The 17548-nt window shown below is 40.9% G+C and overlaps 1 protein-coding gene across 2 annotated transcripts in view; it reads left to right on the top strand.

Moving 5' to 3' along the window:
• LOC141110716 (protein kinase C and casein kinase substrate in neurons protein 1-like) overlaps positions 1-17548 on the top strand; it is a 214292-nt gene that overhangs the window by 181920 nt on the left and 14824 nt on the right. For both annotated transcript variants that reach the window (XM_073602249.1, XM_073602250.1), the window contains exons 6-8: positions 895-1070; positions 8173-8293; positions 13942-14036. In XM_073602249.1, coding sequence (XP_073458350.1) covers positions 895-1070; positions 8173-8293; positions 13942-14036 — 392 coding nt within the window. The remainder of the gene's footprint in view (positions 1-894; positions 1071-8172; positions 8294-13941; positions 14037-17548) is intronic.

Raw genomic sequence — 17548 nt, 5'->3', positions numbered from 1 at the left:
GGAAGAGAACAACAGGAACGGTCTGCAGCGAGATCTAGCTGTACAGGATACAGTACTGAATATACTGCAGCTAACTGAATGAACTGCCTGCCTGTAGTATATTAGGAACAGAACAACAGGAACGGTCTGCAGCGAGATCTAGCTGCACAGGATACAGTACTGAATATACTGCAGCTAACTGAATGAACTGCCTGCCTGTATTATATTAGGAAGAGAACAACAGGAACGGTCTGCAGCAAGATCTAGCTGCACAGGATACAGTACTGAATATACTGCAGCTAACTGAATGAACTGTCTCATGTTTGTTGGTGTTCCCTGCCTCTTTTGCGGATACTGCTTTTGGACAACCAATTTATTATACTGGATCCTTTGTCCCTGTATAAATGATAGAGGAAATGAGATTCTTGTTCTTAATGGGAAATCCCTTTTGCAAAGTCTTTCAAGGGATATAGGTCCCTTCCCTCATGGGTTATGAACATTGGTATTGTACTGTTTGCTACAACTGAAGCATGACTGGTGTGGGAGGGGTCTTATAGACCCCAATGTCCTGTCTACAGTTTTATTTTTCAGGTGTCCGATTATTCAAAGTTAGCTCTATATAACCCCTGGCATTATATTGGATTCTGTGTTCCTAAATGGACTTTAAAAAAAGGGATATTTTAAGGAAATATTTAGTAAAGTGGATAAGGGTAGAACCTCTGCTAGGTTTTTACTGCTTTTGTTCCAAGCTGACACAAATTGGATGGACCTGAAGAAAATATCCTATGTCTGTATACACCTTTGCTTGTTTGTGTTTTGGCAATTTTAATTATGGTTTGCAACACATTGCAATGCATGCTGGGCTTTCATATACACATTTATTGAATTTTATTATCTTCATTGTAACTGGTGTAGGTGAAGCAGAGGTATGAGAAAACCCTACAAGAACTCAATAAATACAATCCTAAGTATATGGAAGAGATGGAAACTGTGTTTGACCAAAGCCAGCAACTGGAGCAGAAGAAAATATTCTTCCTCAAACAAGCACTGCTATCAATACACAAACACCTTGACATTACCAATAACGAGAGGTAAGCTGTCAGAAAGTGTGGGTGGTACAGGCAGAAAAAAGAATGGTTATATTTGGTATCTGAATTAGAAGCTGTGTGACCAATGGGTCAGCAGCACACACAGAGCCAAATTGATTATTTCTTCTTCCCTATGCCAGCTATTTTGTGCTACCTCCTCTTCCCTAACCCCTTCCTCAAACATACACACGTAGCACCAAAACAAATTTATCAAGACTTCCAAAATTGTAACAATGATAACATTATAAGCCATAGTTGCAGAAGTTTAATCAAAATGAAATGGACACAGTCAGAACCAGTAAGGCCTCATTAATACTTGCGAATGAGTCAGTTACCAATTACATGAGGGAGGCATTGAAAATATTGTACTGCAGAAACATAAGTATTTTACTTACACAAACATGTCTGCAGATATACAAGTGCTTACACACGCACAAACACATCTGCAGAGACATAATACCATACTTACACAAGAACAAAGATGTCAGCAGAGAAGTAATCATTACCATACTGAAATAACCAGGAACATGTCCATAGAGACACAGTCAGTGCTATAATGACACAACCAGGAACCTTTCTAGAGACACAATTAGTACTGTACCAACAGAATGACTACATAATCTGTTTTAACTTGGTGTGCCACACCCAAAGGAATAATATAAACTTTTTTTAGAGTAAATATAAAGGACTTTTTTATGAAGTGTTGGGTCAAAGATGGATCATTAATGATCTCACAATACTATAAACAGAATATATTGAATTTTATACTGTAACCCTGTAGATCATTGATGGGTACACCCATCCATCAAAATGAACCATTATGACATGGAAAAAAACTATATAAACATCAGTGATCCACTGACTAATCAACATGTAAGTACAGGTACAAAGTGGATGAAATAGCATAATGTTATATAAGATGAATGTGATGGATACCCAATGAAGGATCATCGTAGATACTAAGCACCAACATGTTTTAATTACATGTAATCTTCCACAGGGGGAGATAAGTGACAATTTATATATATTCTGTGTCCATCCAATATTAAATTCAGAGGTCCGAGAGTCAGTGGCAACCCAGCACAGGTCACCCACCATAGAAGAACCACACACGGATCACCATAAAACATCACAGCTCCACCACGTCATATAGGGAATAGCAATACTGTAAGAAATATCAAAGAAGAGCCTTCAGGAGGCTTATAAATGCTCAAAAAAGCATGAACCTCTGATGGAGTAGATTAGTCCCAAGGCTTCAAAAAGTGCTCTGATAGAGTGGAGTGATCCAAACCTCCCAAATACCAAAGTGCAAATGAGGATTTACTCTAAAAATAGATTATATGGTACTCTACTAACACAACTTGAAAAATTCCACAAAGACTCAATGATGTACTGACAGAACCAAGAACATGTTAACTAACACAACTTGAAAATTTCCACAAAGACTCAATAATTTACTGACAGAACTGACAGAACCAAGAACATGTTAGTGAAGACTTATTCAGTGGGGTACAGATATAAGTAGTCAAAGCAATATCCTGCTGCTAGGATTGCCTCTTGCACAAAACATTGGCTTGTTTTACTGGTCTTAAGATATTGTGCAGCCGCAAATTTTCCAAATAAACATACAGCAGACATTGTGCAACTATCTACAATATTAATAATTGTTTGACTATGTAATAAGCAGTGTCATATACTGACACTATATTCTTCAACCAATGGTCAATGGTAGGAATAAATGTCCCCGTGTTACTACTTACTGAGAGGAAAAAGTGCAGCCAGATCAGTATAAGTAAAAAAAAAAATGCTAAAACATCACTGGGAGGAAAAAATTACCAGTTTTGATGGTGAGTGAAAAGAGAAAATTACCAGGTATTTGTGGTCAGTGGGAGGAAAAAATGTCCTGGTGTCGATGCTCAGTAAGAAGAAATAATGCCCCTGTGTCACTGGCAGGTAAAAATGCCCCATTGTCAGTGGGAGGAAGATTACCCCAATGTCCATGATGAAAGGAGTAAAGAAGACCCAGCGTTGGTGGTTAGTGAAGCGCAGAATCTCCAAGCATCGGTGGTCAGTGGAAGATAGGGTGCCCCAGCATCAATGACCAGTGGTAGAAAGAATGCCCTGCCATCGATTAATGATCAATGGAAAGAAAAATTCCCCGGTGTCAAGGGGAGTAAAAATATCAGGGCTTTGGAGGGGAATAGGAAACACTTGAGGAGGCTGAGAGCTCTGAAGGGTGCTAGAAGCTTTGGGCTAGTGGGCTGAGATGTGGAGTTACCTGGTTGTACTGCATAGGTGTTGTGGAGGAGACTGTGGAACACTGAAGGCATTGTAGAGGACTTCATGCAGCATTGCTTCTTCCCCTCCCTGTGCACACTTTTTTCAGACCTCTTCACAAAAAGGGAGCTTATCATGTCACATAAGAGGGCACAACAAGATCAAAGAGAAGAAGAAAGGCACTTGACTTCCCAGCAGGAACCCATTCTTTCGACAGGTCTGTGGGTCTGTGATGAGTCTGGGGAGGCATTCATTTCCAGTGTCTTCCAATGATGCCAGCTTAAGCAGTGCTTAGGTGGTGCTGTTGCAGAGAGCTAGGTGGCGCTGTTGCAGAGTTTTTGGCACGGAAGTGCAGGTGTCAGACGCCGGGACAGCGTGGTGTGCGAGGGAATGAGGGTGTGTACCCGGGTGCTGTGAGTGCACATGTGCTGTGAGTACCTGAGTGCTGTGAGTGCACGTGTGCTGTGAGTACCCGAGTGCTGTGAGTGCACATGTACTGTGAGTGCCCGAGTGCTGTGAGTGCACATGTGCTGTGAGTACTCCAGTGCTGTGAGTGCACGTGTGCTGTGAGTGCACGTGTACTGTGAGTACCCGAGTGCTGTGAGTACACGTGTGCTGTGAGTGCAGGTGTGCTGTGAGTGCCTGAATGCTGTGAGGGCCCTAGTGCTGGGAGTACCTGTGTATTGTATTGTTGAGTACCTGTGTATTGTTGGGTATTAGTGTCAGGAAGCTAGTTGTTAGTTAAATTGGACAGAGTATAATTCCCAATCCCCATTAAATTAGTGGGTACAATGTCCAGCGGGTATGGAGATGCGACTCTGTGTACATCTTGCAGCATGTATGCGTTCCTTGAGCATTCAATCAAGGGTGAATACTGCTGTGCAAAATGTAAGCACGTTGTTTTTCCTGGAAGCCCAGGTTCTGAATCTAGGGGAGCAACTGTCAACACTGAGAAGACTCTCCATACTTAAGGAGAGTTGGGATCGTACCCGGCAGGAGTCGGCAGGTGCCAGCACAGAGGCCGGTGGAGACAAAGAGGTGCAGGCACCAGAGCAGAGTAGATGGGCGACAGTCAGGAAGGGTAGAGGGGAAAGAGTCAGGGAGGCCGATCCTGGCCTGGCACATCCCAATAAGTACGCCCGTTGCGTGACATTGGTGAAACCAGTCAAAGACCAGCATTGCTGGAGCAGAGTGACGCCCCTGGCTGCCAGAGGAATAACTCCTCCAATGAGGGCAGGGGTTAAGCCAAGGGAAAGGAAAGACAGATTTTGGTGGTAGGGGACTCAATTCTTAGAAGAAAAGAGAGGGCAAAATGTCACAAATACCTGAAGCACCAAACTGTATGTTGTCTACCAGGCGCTCGGGTTCAGCACATCATGGATCTGGTGGACAGATTACTGGGAGGGGCTGGGAAAGATACAGCTGTCATGGTACACGTTGGCACCAATGACAAAGTCAGAGGAAGATGGAGTGTCTTAAATGATTTTAGGGACTTAGGAGCTAAATTGAGGAAAAGGACCTCCAAGGTAGTATTCCCAGAAATACTACCGGTACCTCAAGCCACACCAGAAAGACAGTGGGAGATTAGGGAAGTAAACAAGTGGCTGAGGAGCTGGTGTAGAAAGGAGGGGTTTGGTTCCTGTAGAACTGGGCCAACTTCTTAGTCAGTTACCAGGTATTTAGCAGGGATGGACTGCACCTAAATGGGGAAGGTTTAGAGTTAGAGGGGCTTTTAAACTAGGCAATGGGGGGATTGTCCAGAGGTGATGATAGAAAGCTCGGAACAAATTTCAGAGGGTATTGGGGCATTAGTGGTAGGTTGACTAAAGCACCTAAACCCGAGGTAAGTACAGTAACAAGTCCTATTTGCAACCTCAGAACACCCAATAAGGAGATAGTATGCATCCGGACTAAACTACGTGGCATGTTCACGAATGCCAGGAGTCTGGCAGACAAGAAGGGAGAACTAGAGCTGCTATTGTATGAGGAGAGTTTAGATGTGGGATGGCGGATTTAGATACTGGGAGTTTACTATAGGCCCCCTAACCAGAGGGAGGAGGCAAGAATGGGAAGTGTCATTATAATGGGGGATTTTAATTATCCAGACATAGACTGGGTGAAAGGAACCGCGCATTCATCTAAGGCTCGCTAGTTCCTAAATGTCTTGCAGGACAATTTCATAGGTCAGATGGTAGACGCACCAACTAGAAATAAAGAGTTACTAGATCTACTGATAACCAACAATACAGACCTGATCACGGACATGGAAATATGGGTCAGTTTAGGAAACAGCGATCACAAGTCAATTGGCTTCAGTATAAATCACACAAATAGTTAACATAAGGGAAAAACAAAGACACTGATTTTCCAAAGGGCCAACTTCCCTAATCTACGAACCTTGCTAGAAGATATAAATTGGGATAAAATCTTAGGAACAAAGAACACGGAGGAAAAATGGGTATGCTTTAAGAGCATATTAAATAAGGGCATTAGCCAATGCATCCCAATGGGAAATACATTTAAAAGAACTTAACAAAAAGTCCCTGGGTGGCTTAACTCCAATGTAAAAATGCATAGAAAAGCAAAGGAGAAGGCCTTCAAAAAATACAAGGCTGAGGGGTCATCATCAGCATTCCAAATTTACATAGTATGCAATAAGAAATGTAAGGGTGCAATCAGGGCAGCTAAGATAGAACACGAAAGGCACATAGCGGAGGAGAGTATATAAATAGTAAAAGAGGGAGGTCAGATCATATTGGCCCCATAAAGAATGATGAAGGGAATCTGGTTACAAAGGATGGAGAGATGGCGAAGGTATTGAATTTATTTTTCTCCTCAGTCTTCACAAGGGAAACGGGGGGCTTCAGTAACCAAAACTGCAATGTTTATCCTCATGACACATCACAGGAAGCACCCTCATGGCTAACAGAGGATAGAAGTAGGAATAGACTTGAAAAACTTAACATTAATAAGTCACCGGGAACAGATGGCCTGCACCCGAGGGTCGTCAAGGAACTCAGTCAAGTAATTGCCAAACCATTGTTCCTAATTTTTACGAACAGTCTACTGACTGGAATGGTACCAGCTGATTGGAGAAAAGCCAATGTAGCACCAATATTTAAAAAAGGACCAATTCATATCCCTGGGAACTACAGACCAGCTAGCTTAACGTCAATAGTTTGTAAGCTCTTGGAGGGGATGATAAGGGATTACATACAAGATTTTAGTAATGAAAACTGTATCATTAGCAGAAATCAGCATGGATTCATGAAGACTCGATTTTGCCAAACCAATCTATTAACCTTCTATGAGGAGGTGAGCAGCCATCTAGATATAGGAAGGCCTGTAGACATGATGTATCTGCAAATGCAAAGGCATTTGATACAGTTCCCCATAAACGTTTACTGTACAAACTAAGGTCTGTCAGTATGGACCAAAGGGTGAGGACATGGATTGAAAACAGGCTGCAGGGGCGAGTTCAGAGGGTAGTGATAAATGGGGAGTACTCAGAATGGTCCGGTGTGGAAAGTGGGGTCCCCCAGAGTTTTGTCCTGGGACCAATCCTATTTAATTTAATCATAAACTACAGGATGGGATAAACCGCTCAATCTCAGTATTTGCGGATGATGCTAAGCTAAGCAGTGCAATAATTTCCCCGCTGGATGTGGAAACCTTGCAAGAAGATTTTAACAAATTAATGGGATGGACAACTACATGGCAAATTAGGTTTAATGTAGAAAAATTTAAAATTATGCATATGGGAGACAAAAATATGAATGCAATCTACTCATTAGGGGGAGAACCTTTCTCACACATTTGTGAGGTCAGGCACTGATGTGGAAAAGAAGGCCTGGCTCGCAGTCTCCGCTCTAATTCATTCCAAACGTGTTCTATCGGGTCGAGGCCAGGACTCTGTGCAGGCCAATCAAGTTCCTCCACCCCCAAACTCACTCATCCATGTCTTTAAGGACCTTGCTTTGTGCATTGGTCCAAATCATTTGGTGGAGGGGGGATTATGATGTGGGGTTGTTTTTCAGGTGTTGGGCTAGGCCCCTTAGTTCCAGTGAAGGGAACTCTTAAGGCATCAGCATACCGAGATATTTTGAACAATTTCATGCTCCCAACTTTGTGGGAACAGTTTGGTGATGGTCCCTTCCTGTTCCAACGTGACTGCTCACCAGTGCACAAACAAGGTCAATAAAGACATAAATGAGCGAGTTTGGGGTGGAGGACCTTGACTGGCCCGACCTTACAAATGTGCTTCTTGAAGAATGGTCAAACCATTCCCATAGACACACTCCTAAACCTTGTGGGCAGCCTTCCCAGAAGAGTTGAATCTGTTCTAGCTAAAAAGGGTGGGCCAACTCAATATTGAACCCTATGGATTAGGACTGGGATGCCAATAAAGTTCACAAGTTCATGTGCATGTAAAGGCGGGTGTCCCAATACTTTTGACTATATAGGTATATATATATACATATATATATATATATATATACATATATATATATATATATATATATATATATATATATATATATATATATATATATATATATATATGTATGTGTGTATATATATATATATATATGTATATGTATATGTATATATATATGTATATATATATATATATATATATATATATATATATATATATATATATATATATATATATATATATATATATATATATATATATATATATATAGCTTTTGGGTTTAAATATGCTTTAATGTGACAATGGAAATGATTAAAAATGTGGAATCTGTTTAATAGCTAGTATGCGTGATATAGGCATAAATAGTAACTGACTGTGTTGTATTTTCAGCATTATGACTGTCTATAGTGACTTGAACCAGGCCATTATGGCTGTCAGCGACCAAGAAGATTTGAAGTGGTGGAGGAATAGATATGGTCCTGGGATGTTAATGAATTGGCCTCAAATAGAGGTGAGCTGTTATGATATTGGGCTAAATGGTAATTTTTTGTTGAGTTACTGCGAAAACAGATATTGCTGCTACTGCTTCCCTATGTATTTCAGGCTGCCCTAAAAATTGAAGTTACTACGAGCTGCTATATAGGTTTCAGTGATTTTCACTAAGAAATAATAAAGTAATGATGATAACTGTGTGAGGCCACCCATCATAATCATTGACAGTATTAAAGTGTCCGAGGGTTTCAGCCCTAAGTTTGTATAAATAGAAGAGATTTGAATCATTCACAAAAAAGCTCATTAGTTTTCGGGGTGTCAAAAGAGGTATGCAAACACCCATTAAGTCTTTGCCTACTGAACTTCTACTGTACATGGAGAAATTGTGATGTTTACAGTAAACTCATGTTCATTTTAAAGCTCTCTTTACAGTTTAGTAGAGGACAAATTTGTGAAAGAGGGGAGCAGAGGAGGTAAACATTATATTTATCATTATATTAAGAGCTTCCAGAGATGAACGTTTTAATGCATTTTGCATGTTGCCTGTTGCAGTTCCAGCCAAGTTTAGGCCTTCATGCTGTTTTCCAGTCACTACACTAGCAGGTTGACTTGAGTAAGAGCTAGGTGTAATGCACTTAGATGCCAACTACAGCCCAGATTTTTTTTTTAATTTATTATAATTTAATTTAATGAAATTATTCATAAACATATCATTTCAAAACATTTTACATTTTATACAAGATTCTGTTTACAAAATGAACCAAGGCAAATTAACTATTTTATTCAATAAGATGGAATGCTGGAAATTTGGGACTGTATTTGGCTCAACAACCATTAAAACCATTTCCTCATTAAATTACCTTCCAAAAACCTATAGAATTCCAGTAATAAAAATCTTTACATCTGTTGTGCAATATTGTTAAATTGTGGTATATTTATAGAAACCCATCTTTTTTAGCAAATCCTAAAGCATGGTTAAGATTACCAAGATTATAAAATTTCCACCTCTTTTCTGAGTGGTGGGTAAAAATACAATTATTTCAGGGGTTAATGTTATGTGCTGCTCAGCCAGGTCGTTTACACAAACTATGTAACATATGATTCTGGTTTCGTTTAGCACTTCAAACAGCGACTATCGCTGTCCTTCTTTCACTTGTAATATATTTGTTGCAGTGAATATAAAAGCTCTAATTACCAGTTTCAAGAATTCTTCTCTTTCCAGGATTGTCTTATACACCTTTTTGAATCTTCTTCTCCAAGTTAATCACAGTGGGGAAACTACTTTTTATTGTAGGGTTCCCTTACTTTTTTATGGTTAGCATTAGATAAAAATTGATATAAACTTCTAATGGGAAGCTTTTCCCTTAGTCAATCCTTGTTTGGAAAATTTCCCAGTGCTAAACTCAATCGGCAATACAACAGATGTTCAGCAAACTGATTTAATCTAATTTAATTACTCTAAATAATCTATTATTGTATAAACAATTTGGTATACCCACACTCTCCCTTGGATCTTTTTTGTCAATAAGGCTGGCCATAGTTGGAGCGAATTTCTTTCCTGCAATCACGGGTTGCAGGAAAGAAACTTGCTTGAATCCCTCATCAACACGCAGACAGTGTTGACAGAGGAATCACTCCTGCAGAGCTATTGTGTTCTCCCGGCGGGGGGTGGGGGAAGCTGTCCCCGCCGGGAGAACATAGTTATTATTGCTAGAGGCTATAACAGCTGCTAGCAATAATCACATGTAAAAATGATGTAAAATTGCATGTAAAATGTAAAATCTGATCAATCAACTTGGGTATATTCAGCCTGCCAATACATGGTTCGAATCTCGGACGGTTCCTGCTAAACCAACCAAGATTCCAGCCGTCTATGGCTGGCTTAACTCTTTATTGTCATTTTAAAACAGTACAGGGATATAAAAAGATAAAGTCATATAGATTACATTAGTTTAGGTAGTGGGTGCAACACTGTTGAGGAAAACAGTCTCATAAACTGCAGGTGAAGTCAAAGAAGTAGACTAAAACTGGGTACACAGATTGAAATTCGTCCAGTTAAGCAAGAACTGGCCAAATTTCAATCTGTGTGTATCTCTCTCTGTTTAATAAAAATGTATAAATGTGTGGATGGAGGAGTCTGTTAATTTTTCATTTTTTTCATTCATCCCACTTGCTTAACACAAATAAATGAGCCATGTGTACCCATATTGAAGATCAACTTACAAACAATATTGTTGCTGATTATAAAATAACTTCATCATGGAGGTGTAGGAAGAGAGGTGGGAAAAGGGTGTAAGGGGGGGACTGAGGTCAAGGCTGGATAGAAGGGAGTAGGGAATAGAAGGGGAGGGGGAGGGGAGGGTAATCAAACAAGGGACTCAACTAATGTAACAAGAACTTCCAGTCGGTAAGAGAAGGAGAGATCAATACATATCATTCTTATACAGTAAGTCCCTTACATACAAACTTTCAACTTGCAAACTTTCAAAGATGCGAACATGTGTTTGCATGTCCAATCGTGTAAAGCAGTTTTTTTTGTTCAGCCCGCTGGGGCTGACAGATTGCTGTACCAACACAAGCAATGTTGGTGCAGAAATCTCTCCTTCTGTGCTATTGTGTCCTGACAGGGGGACTCCCCCCACCAGAACACACTGATCAGTGCTCGCAGCCATTGTCTGCAAGCACTTATCTTTGTTGGAGTTAAAAACTAACTCCTGGACGAAACCCGTTCATAAGCAAGGGACTTACTGTAGTGTACAATGTTGTTCAACCATATGGACCAAGACAAAACAAATCTTTTGTACTTTAATTTTTAGAAACCAGTATTTTTTCCATTTTACATTGGTGGCTTAGGTCTCTAAGAGTGTTGTCTAGACTGGGCTGTGAAAGGGAGTTTAAAAATCACCTTTCAACAGGGAAATGCCAGAGTTTAATCAACCTCAGACTACATGTTTCGGGGATTAACCCCTTTGTCAGGTCACGTCATCTAAACCAGCAAGAGCAGGGATTTTAATACAGCTACTAGGGGGTGGGGCAGCCAAATAGTCCCGCACACATTACCCTTCATACAAGCGTGCTAAAAAACTATTAGAAAACATATCTAGCACTAACTGGAAGAAAAAAACTATGAAATGCTAGTGCATAATGGAATGAGAGTACAATTGGATTCAGCAATAAAATATAATAAAATGAAATGAAACGTTATATACCAAAAATGTGTGAAAATTAATAAAAAATGTCTGAAACCCATAAAAGACATAACTCAATCATCTGTTACCAAATAAGTCCAGACATGAAGACTACAACAATGCAACAGTACAATAGTACAACAAGCAGTTGGGGAAAAAAAAAGATATTATACATAATAAACATTACGGGATATAATGCTGACAAGAATATACAGTATTTCCATGACAGTGTGGATATCCAGATCCTCGTTCAACCTGTGGGGAGAGAGTGATTTAAGTTTATAAATCCACATGGTCTCTCTTTTACATAGCAACATGAATCTATCGTTGTCTGTGAGGAACCCTTTAGGTATATGTTGAATGGCTAGTACTGTCATAGCTTTATAGTTCTTCTCACGAAGAGGAAGACATGGCACGGTATGCTATCCTCCTGGGAATGTATATTCCATAACACAATTTATCACATGTTCAACCCAATTTGTGATATACATTCTAAAAAGTCCCTGCAATTTACTTTACATGGGCCGAACGGTATGCACGTTGCGCACCAGAGTTGGCAAACATCGTAGGTACATCATAAAAGGTGAAGATGAGGATAGTATACCGCGCCATTTCTCCCTTTCATGGGAAGAATTATAAAGCTATGACAGTACTAGCCATTGAACATATACCTAAAGGGTCCCTCACAGACAACCATAAATTCATGTTGCTATGTAAAAGAGAGACCATGTGGATTTGTAAACTTAAATCACTCTCTCCCCACGGATTAAATGGAGGAGCTGGATATCCACACTGTCATGGAATAAAATGCACTTTTTTTTCCTTTTTTCTGAGTTACTGTATATTTTTGTTGGCATTACATCCCGTAATGTTTATTACGTATAAAGTATCTGTATTAAAATCTCTGCTCTTGCCGGCTCAGATAACAAGACCTGAGAAGGGGTTAACCCTCGAAACATGTAGTCCGAGGTTGACTGAGCTCCGGCCTTTCCCTCTACAATCCCCTTCCCCTCCCATCGCCTGACCAGGACCGACCAGCCTGCATTGCCTCCCCGACCATCGGGAGTGGAGTGTGATCTCCCTGGGATTACAGCCCCTCCTTCGTGAGCTCTAGGACTCCACAACAGCCTTTCACCATCTGGTTCTGCTGGAGACCGAGGAACTCAGCCTGCACACACTGGGCTCACCATCCCTCCTCCACAGCCCTAGGGTTTTTGACAGCCATCCGTCCCTTCTGGCTCTGCGGAGGACTCCACAGAAGTCGTGAGTTACTGTGTTCACAGGGCGCGCACGGTCCTTTCCCTCTGCCTGTATGGTCTATGCATTTTTTGACACTTTGCTTCCTGACAATAATTGTTTTATCTGCAATTAAAGATTTGAATATTTCACATTGTTCTTAATTGTTTTTACCTGTCTCTATCAATCTATTGGAACAGAAGACTGAAGGTTAGACTCGGGTTCAGCTTTAAGAGTCACAGACTTGGAACAAGTATGTAACAGTGAGGTCAGAACTTGTGATCTCCATACATATTCTGGGTCTGAAACTCAAAGTATTGAAGCCAGTAAAAAAAAAAAATTTCCAGTGTGACAAGATGGAGAATTTGTACCTCATTGGTAGCACCAAACATAGTGAGTTTACTCCATGCCAGAAGAACATTTTAGGGCTTTTTCTGCCCACTTTTATTTAAAATAAAGCAAAAAGTTCACATTTGAATCATTTCCCACGCAGGGGTTATCACCATCAATGTAACATAACATAGAATTTAGCTTCGTAGCTCTCTTTGCAGCTTCACTGCTCAGGCCTCCTGCCTTGGTCCTCCAGACCATCAAACACACAGTCCCAGTGTTTGTGCACAAAACACTGTACCTTTGTCCTGCTTGACTGTTTCTCCTGCAGCTCCCAGCTTCTACATCTTCGCAGGCTTGTGCCTTTGTCTGTCCTGACCAGGAAAGTATGGAGCAATGTGCACCTCACAGCTCCCTTCACACACTGACCTCTTCGGGAGGGTGGGGCCAGTGACTTCTAACTCTGGCTCTAACATAAACCCAGCACACACCTGTATCATCAGTGTGCATCCTTCCTGCAAAATCTGGCCTATTTTCTGGCACCATTTTGAACAGTGGCATAGGCCCGACCTGCCAAACCTGTCATTATAGATTTCCATAGAAAATTTCCCCTCCTGCAGCATGACACAGCATTTGCAATACACCATTCAATGCTGTCTTGAGACATTAAAACTTTATTAGAAGTTGGCAGATAAGTAAGGACTGCAGCCTTCCAGAAAGAAAAGCCAGTGCCATAATCCTTAGAAGACAAGGAGAGGGATAGTGGACCAGGAATCAGGCCTGCCATTTGGGCCATAGCTAAAGCTAATCCTTAGAGTACCAGTCTGTGTGTGACTGGGGGGGGGGATATCAACCTACAATATTATAAAATATATATTTCCATCACAAGAACAATTTCTTTTTTTCCCTGCAGGAGTGGAATCCAGACGTTGAGCAACAGATAGTAAAAAAGAAGAAAGTGAAAGAGGACAACGTGAAGTTACACAGTGTAACCCCCACTGACACCAGGTGAGACAAATCTGATAATAGTTAAAGCAGAACCCTCTTCTAGACAACAGGATAATGTTCTTCCCAATTTAGCAAAGTCAAATCCTTAGCAATAAATGCACTCAAAAGTAATGTTTCTGATTTTGGTAAGCATTGGATATCTGTGGCCATTACAAACTGATCCGACTCTCCTTGCTGGAAGCAGGAACACCCAAAACATCATGTTAGACAGGAGCAAAATAAAGAATCATGTAAGTGTAAATCTAACTTTTACAGTGTCCAGGACATATGAGAAGTCAGGGGCTGACCAAGACCACCGAAAGTGGTCACTGTTGGGTGGACTGATCCTTTAATATAGTCATGCATACGTAAGCCACTGACCTGACTGCCTGTAAGTTTAAACCCAAGTAGTCATGTGCAGATCATGCAAGCTCTTGGAAAAAAAACAGCTTGTCTTTGTCCAAGCACTTGCAACATCTGTAAATGCCTACTTGGGTTCCAACTTACAGTCCTGGATGGTATCCCTCACCCTGTGGTTATTGTTGTACAAGCTCTGATGAAGGAGAGTGTTAGGCATCTGAAATGCGTTGTATTTTTTTGCAGTATAAAATATTTGATGGACTGGGTGGATATTTAATGGCGCTCCCATTTTTTTAAATTTTTTTGGTAAACTTCTTCGAGGGTCCAACAGGACATCATGGTGGTTGGTGAGCAGCCTACAGGACTGCAACTACATATGATGTTACAACTAATCACTGCAAGGTTTAGCGCTTCTATACCACCAAAAGACAGTAATGAGCAACCCAGGAGTCAGCAATCTCACAGATGAAATATTGTGTAAAAATAATCCTGCACTATTAATATATTGAACAATCTACCAAAAGATCAAACAATAAATAAAAAGATAAAAAACGTGTTACAAAATATATATATATATAAATATAGAGCTGCTACCACCAAACAGTTCAATCACCACAAAGGAGCCTTTGAGAAAGCCTGGAGGGGCGCAATGCATCGGGGGGGGTAAGTCATGACATCATCATGCTGGGCAGGGATTGGACGCCATCTTGCCAGTACAGATACTGATGATATGCTAGTCTATGCTTTTGCTTGACACCTTTAAATGTCCTTTTATCCTGTGAGTTTATTTTAAATTCATTAATAAATTCTTAATAAATGTGAAAGTAGTTTTGCAAGATCTTTTTTGTGACTTTTATGACTTTGACCTCCTTTATTAGCAGTGAGGTCCATCTTGTCAGCAGAAGAGGCACCTAACTGTGCACACTGGTGGCACTATTGGTGTAAGAGTATAGTACAAGGAATCTGGGAAGTTTTGTTTTTCTTTGAACATGGACATTTGTGTAGATTTTGTCACAGCTATTTATCCTGTGTTTATTGAAGTGTGATGGAACTCTCTGCACATTTTATAGTAACTGTTGCATTTACAGTGCCTTAATAAAGGATCCATACCCCTTGAAATTTTCCACGTTTTGTTATGTTACAACCAAAAACGTAAATGTATTTTATTGGGATATTATGTGATAGACCAACACAAAGTGGCACAATTGTTAATTGGAAGCAATATTATAGATGATTTTCAATTTTTTTTTACAAATAAATATGTGAAAAGTGTGGCGTACATTTGTATCTCCCCCCCCCCCCCCGAGTCAATAAACCACCTTTCGCTGCAATTACAGCTGCAAGTCTTTTGGGGTATGTCTCTACCAGCTTTTTTACATATGGATATACTTTGATCTAAACCATTCCATTGTAGCTCCGGTTGTATGTTTAGGGTCCTTATACTACTGGATGGTGAACCTCTGCCTCAGTCTCAAGTCTTTTGCAGACTCTAACAGGTTTTCTTCTAAGATTGCCCTGTATTTGGCTCCATCCATCTTCCAATCAACTGACCAGCTTCCCTGTCCCTGCTGAAGAAAAGCATCCCCACAACATGCTTCTGCCACCACCATGTTTCACGGTGGGGATGGTGTGTTCAGGGTACCGTGCAGTGTTATTTTTCCGCCACAGATAGCATTTTGCTTTTAGGCCCAGAAATTGACATTTTGGTCTCATCTGACCAGAGCACCTTTTTTCACATGTTTTTTTTTCCACATCAGCAAAAACTGTTAGAGGGATAAATCAGCTCGATGTTCATAAACTGTCGCCTTCTTGAATTCACATCATTGTGGTGTAAGCATTACCTCATTTCCTTTTATAAAATCACAACTTGATATTTTATTAATTTAGCTTATAAACACACCTTAATTTCCTTATTCTCCTATATCTAGTTACAATCAAACTGGGAGCAAGGGATCAGAGGGACCTCATCTCTTGCTGAATATAATAGAACGTATAAACCCAATGGGAACACAATATGCCAATAGGCAGATAGGAAAAAAGGAAATAGAAAAGGAGAAACTAGTGGGCTCCCCGCCCCTACCACCTAGTGTCATGACCAATGATATACAACATAGTAAATGTTCCTGGTTTTCACCCTTCCCACCCTCCCCCCCAAACACCCCCCTCCCCCCTTACAAAGCATCACATAGTTTGGATAAATACCCGGAAACTATTTACAAACTTTCTTCTATTAACTAAGATTATACTTAACAAAGCTACCACCTTAAAGCACCCATTACAGTCAAGGGTTTCTGTTACCGGTCAGCCTGTTTTAAAACTATATCCCGCTCAGCTGTTCTCTAAACTCACCATTGAGGGCGGCCCACTTTTTCCACCCACGGCCTCCACATTCTGTCAAATTCCTGGAGGTTGCCTCTCCTAATGTACTCCAATCTTTCTCTGCCCAGGGTTTCACTAAGTGTAGCAATCCAATCTTTCACAGTTGGGGGGTCCTTTGATTGCCATCTTAATGCTATCATTTTCCTGGCTTGAAACAAGCCTCTCGTGATGGCCAGTGTGGTACTCAACTCTCCCCCTTCACCCATCTATACCCCAAAATACATATTATGGCCTCCCTCTCCACTAAGATGCCAAAAATGTCTCCCAGGCTTTTAGTCACCCCCTCCCAATACCGGAACAGCTTGGGGCACCTCCACATCATGTGGATGAGATCCCCTGTCCCCCGACATCTGGGGCAGCTATCATCGGGCCTTCTGCCGAACTTAAAGAGACGTTTAGGTATATAATAGGCTCTATTTAGCAGCATCAAATGCGAAATCTTCTGTGGAGGAGAGACCGAAACCATCGGGCCCAACTCCAGGATCCTCTCCCATTGTTCCTGGGTGACTACTCCTACGTCCTCTTCCCATTTAGCTCTTACACCCTGGAGTAGCCCCCCCCCCCCCCCTTGTTATCAAGATTGCTTAATTGACCATAGATCTTAGCTATTAATCCCCTAGTAGGGACTACCTGGATTACACTCTGAAGTAGAGGCAATTCTTTCCACCTCAAGGTCTGGTCCTTAAATTGTGCTTTGAGTGCATGTTCTAACTGGAGATACAAGAAAAGGGAGCTTTGTGGCAGCTTAAATTCCCTTACCAACTCTGGAAATTTCTTTAGCGTGTTGCCTGTAT

The sequence above is a fragment of the Aquarana catesbeiana genome, linkage group LG10 (assembly GCF_042186555.1).
Source record: "Aquarana catesbeiana isolate 2022-GZ linkage group LG10, ASM4218655v1, whole genome shotgun sequence".
NCBI lineage: Eukaryota > Metazoa > Chordata > Amphibia > Anura > Ranidae > Aquarana > Aquarana catesbeiana.
Note: the sequence above shows the minus strand (reverse complement) of the source record. Positions and strands in the feature narration are given on the sequence as shown.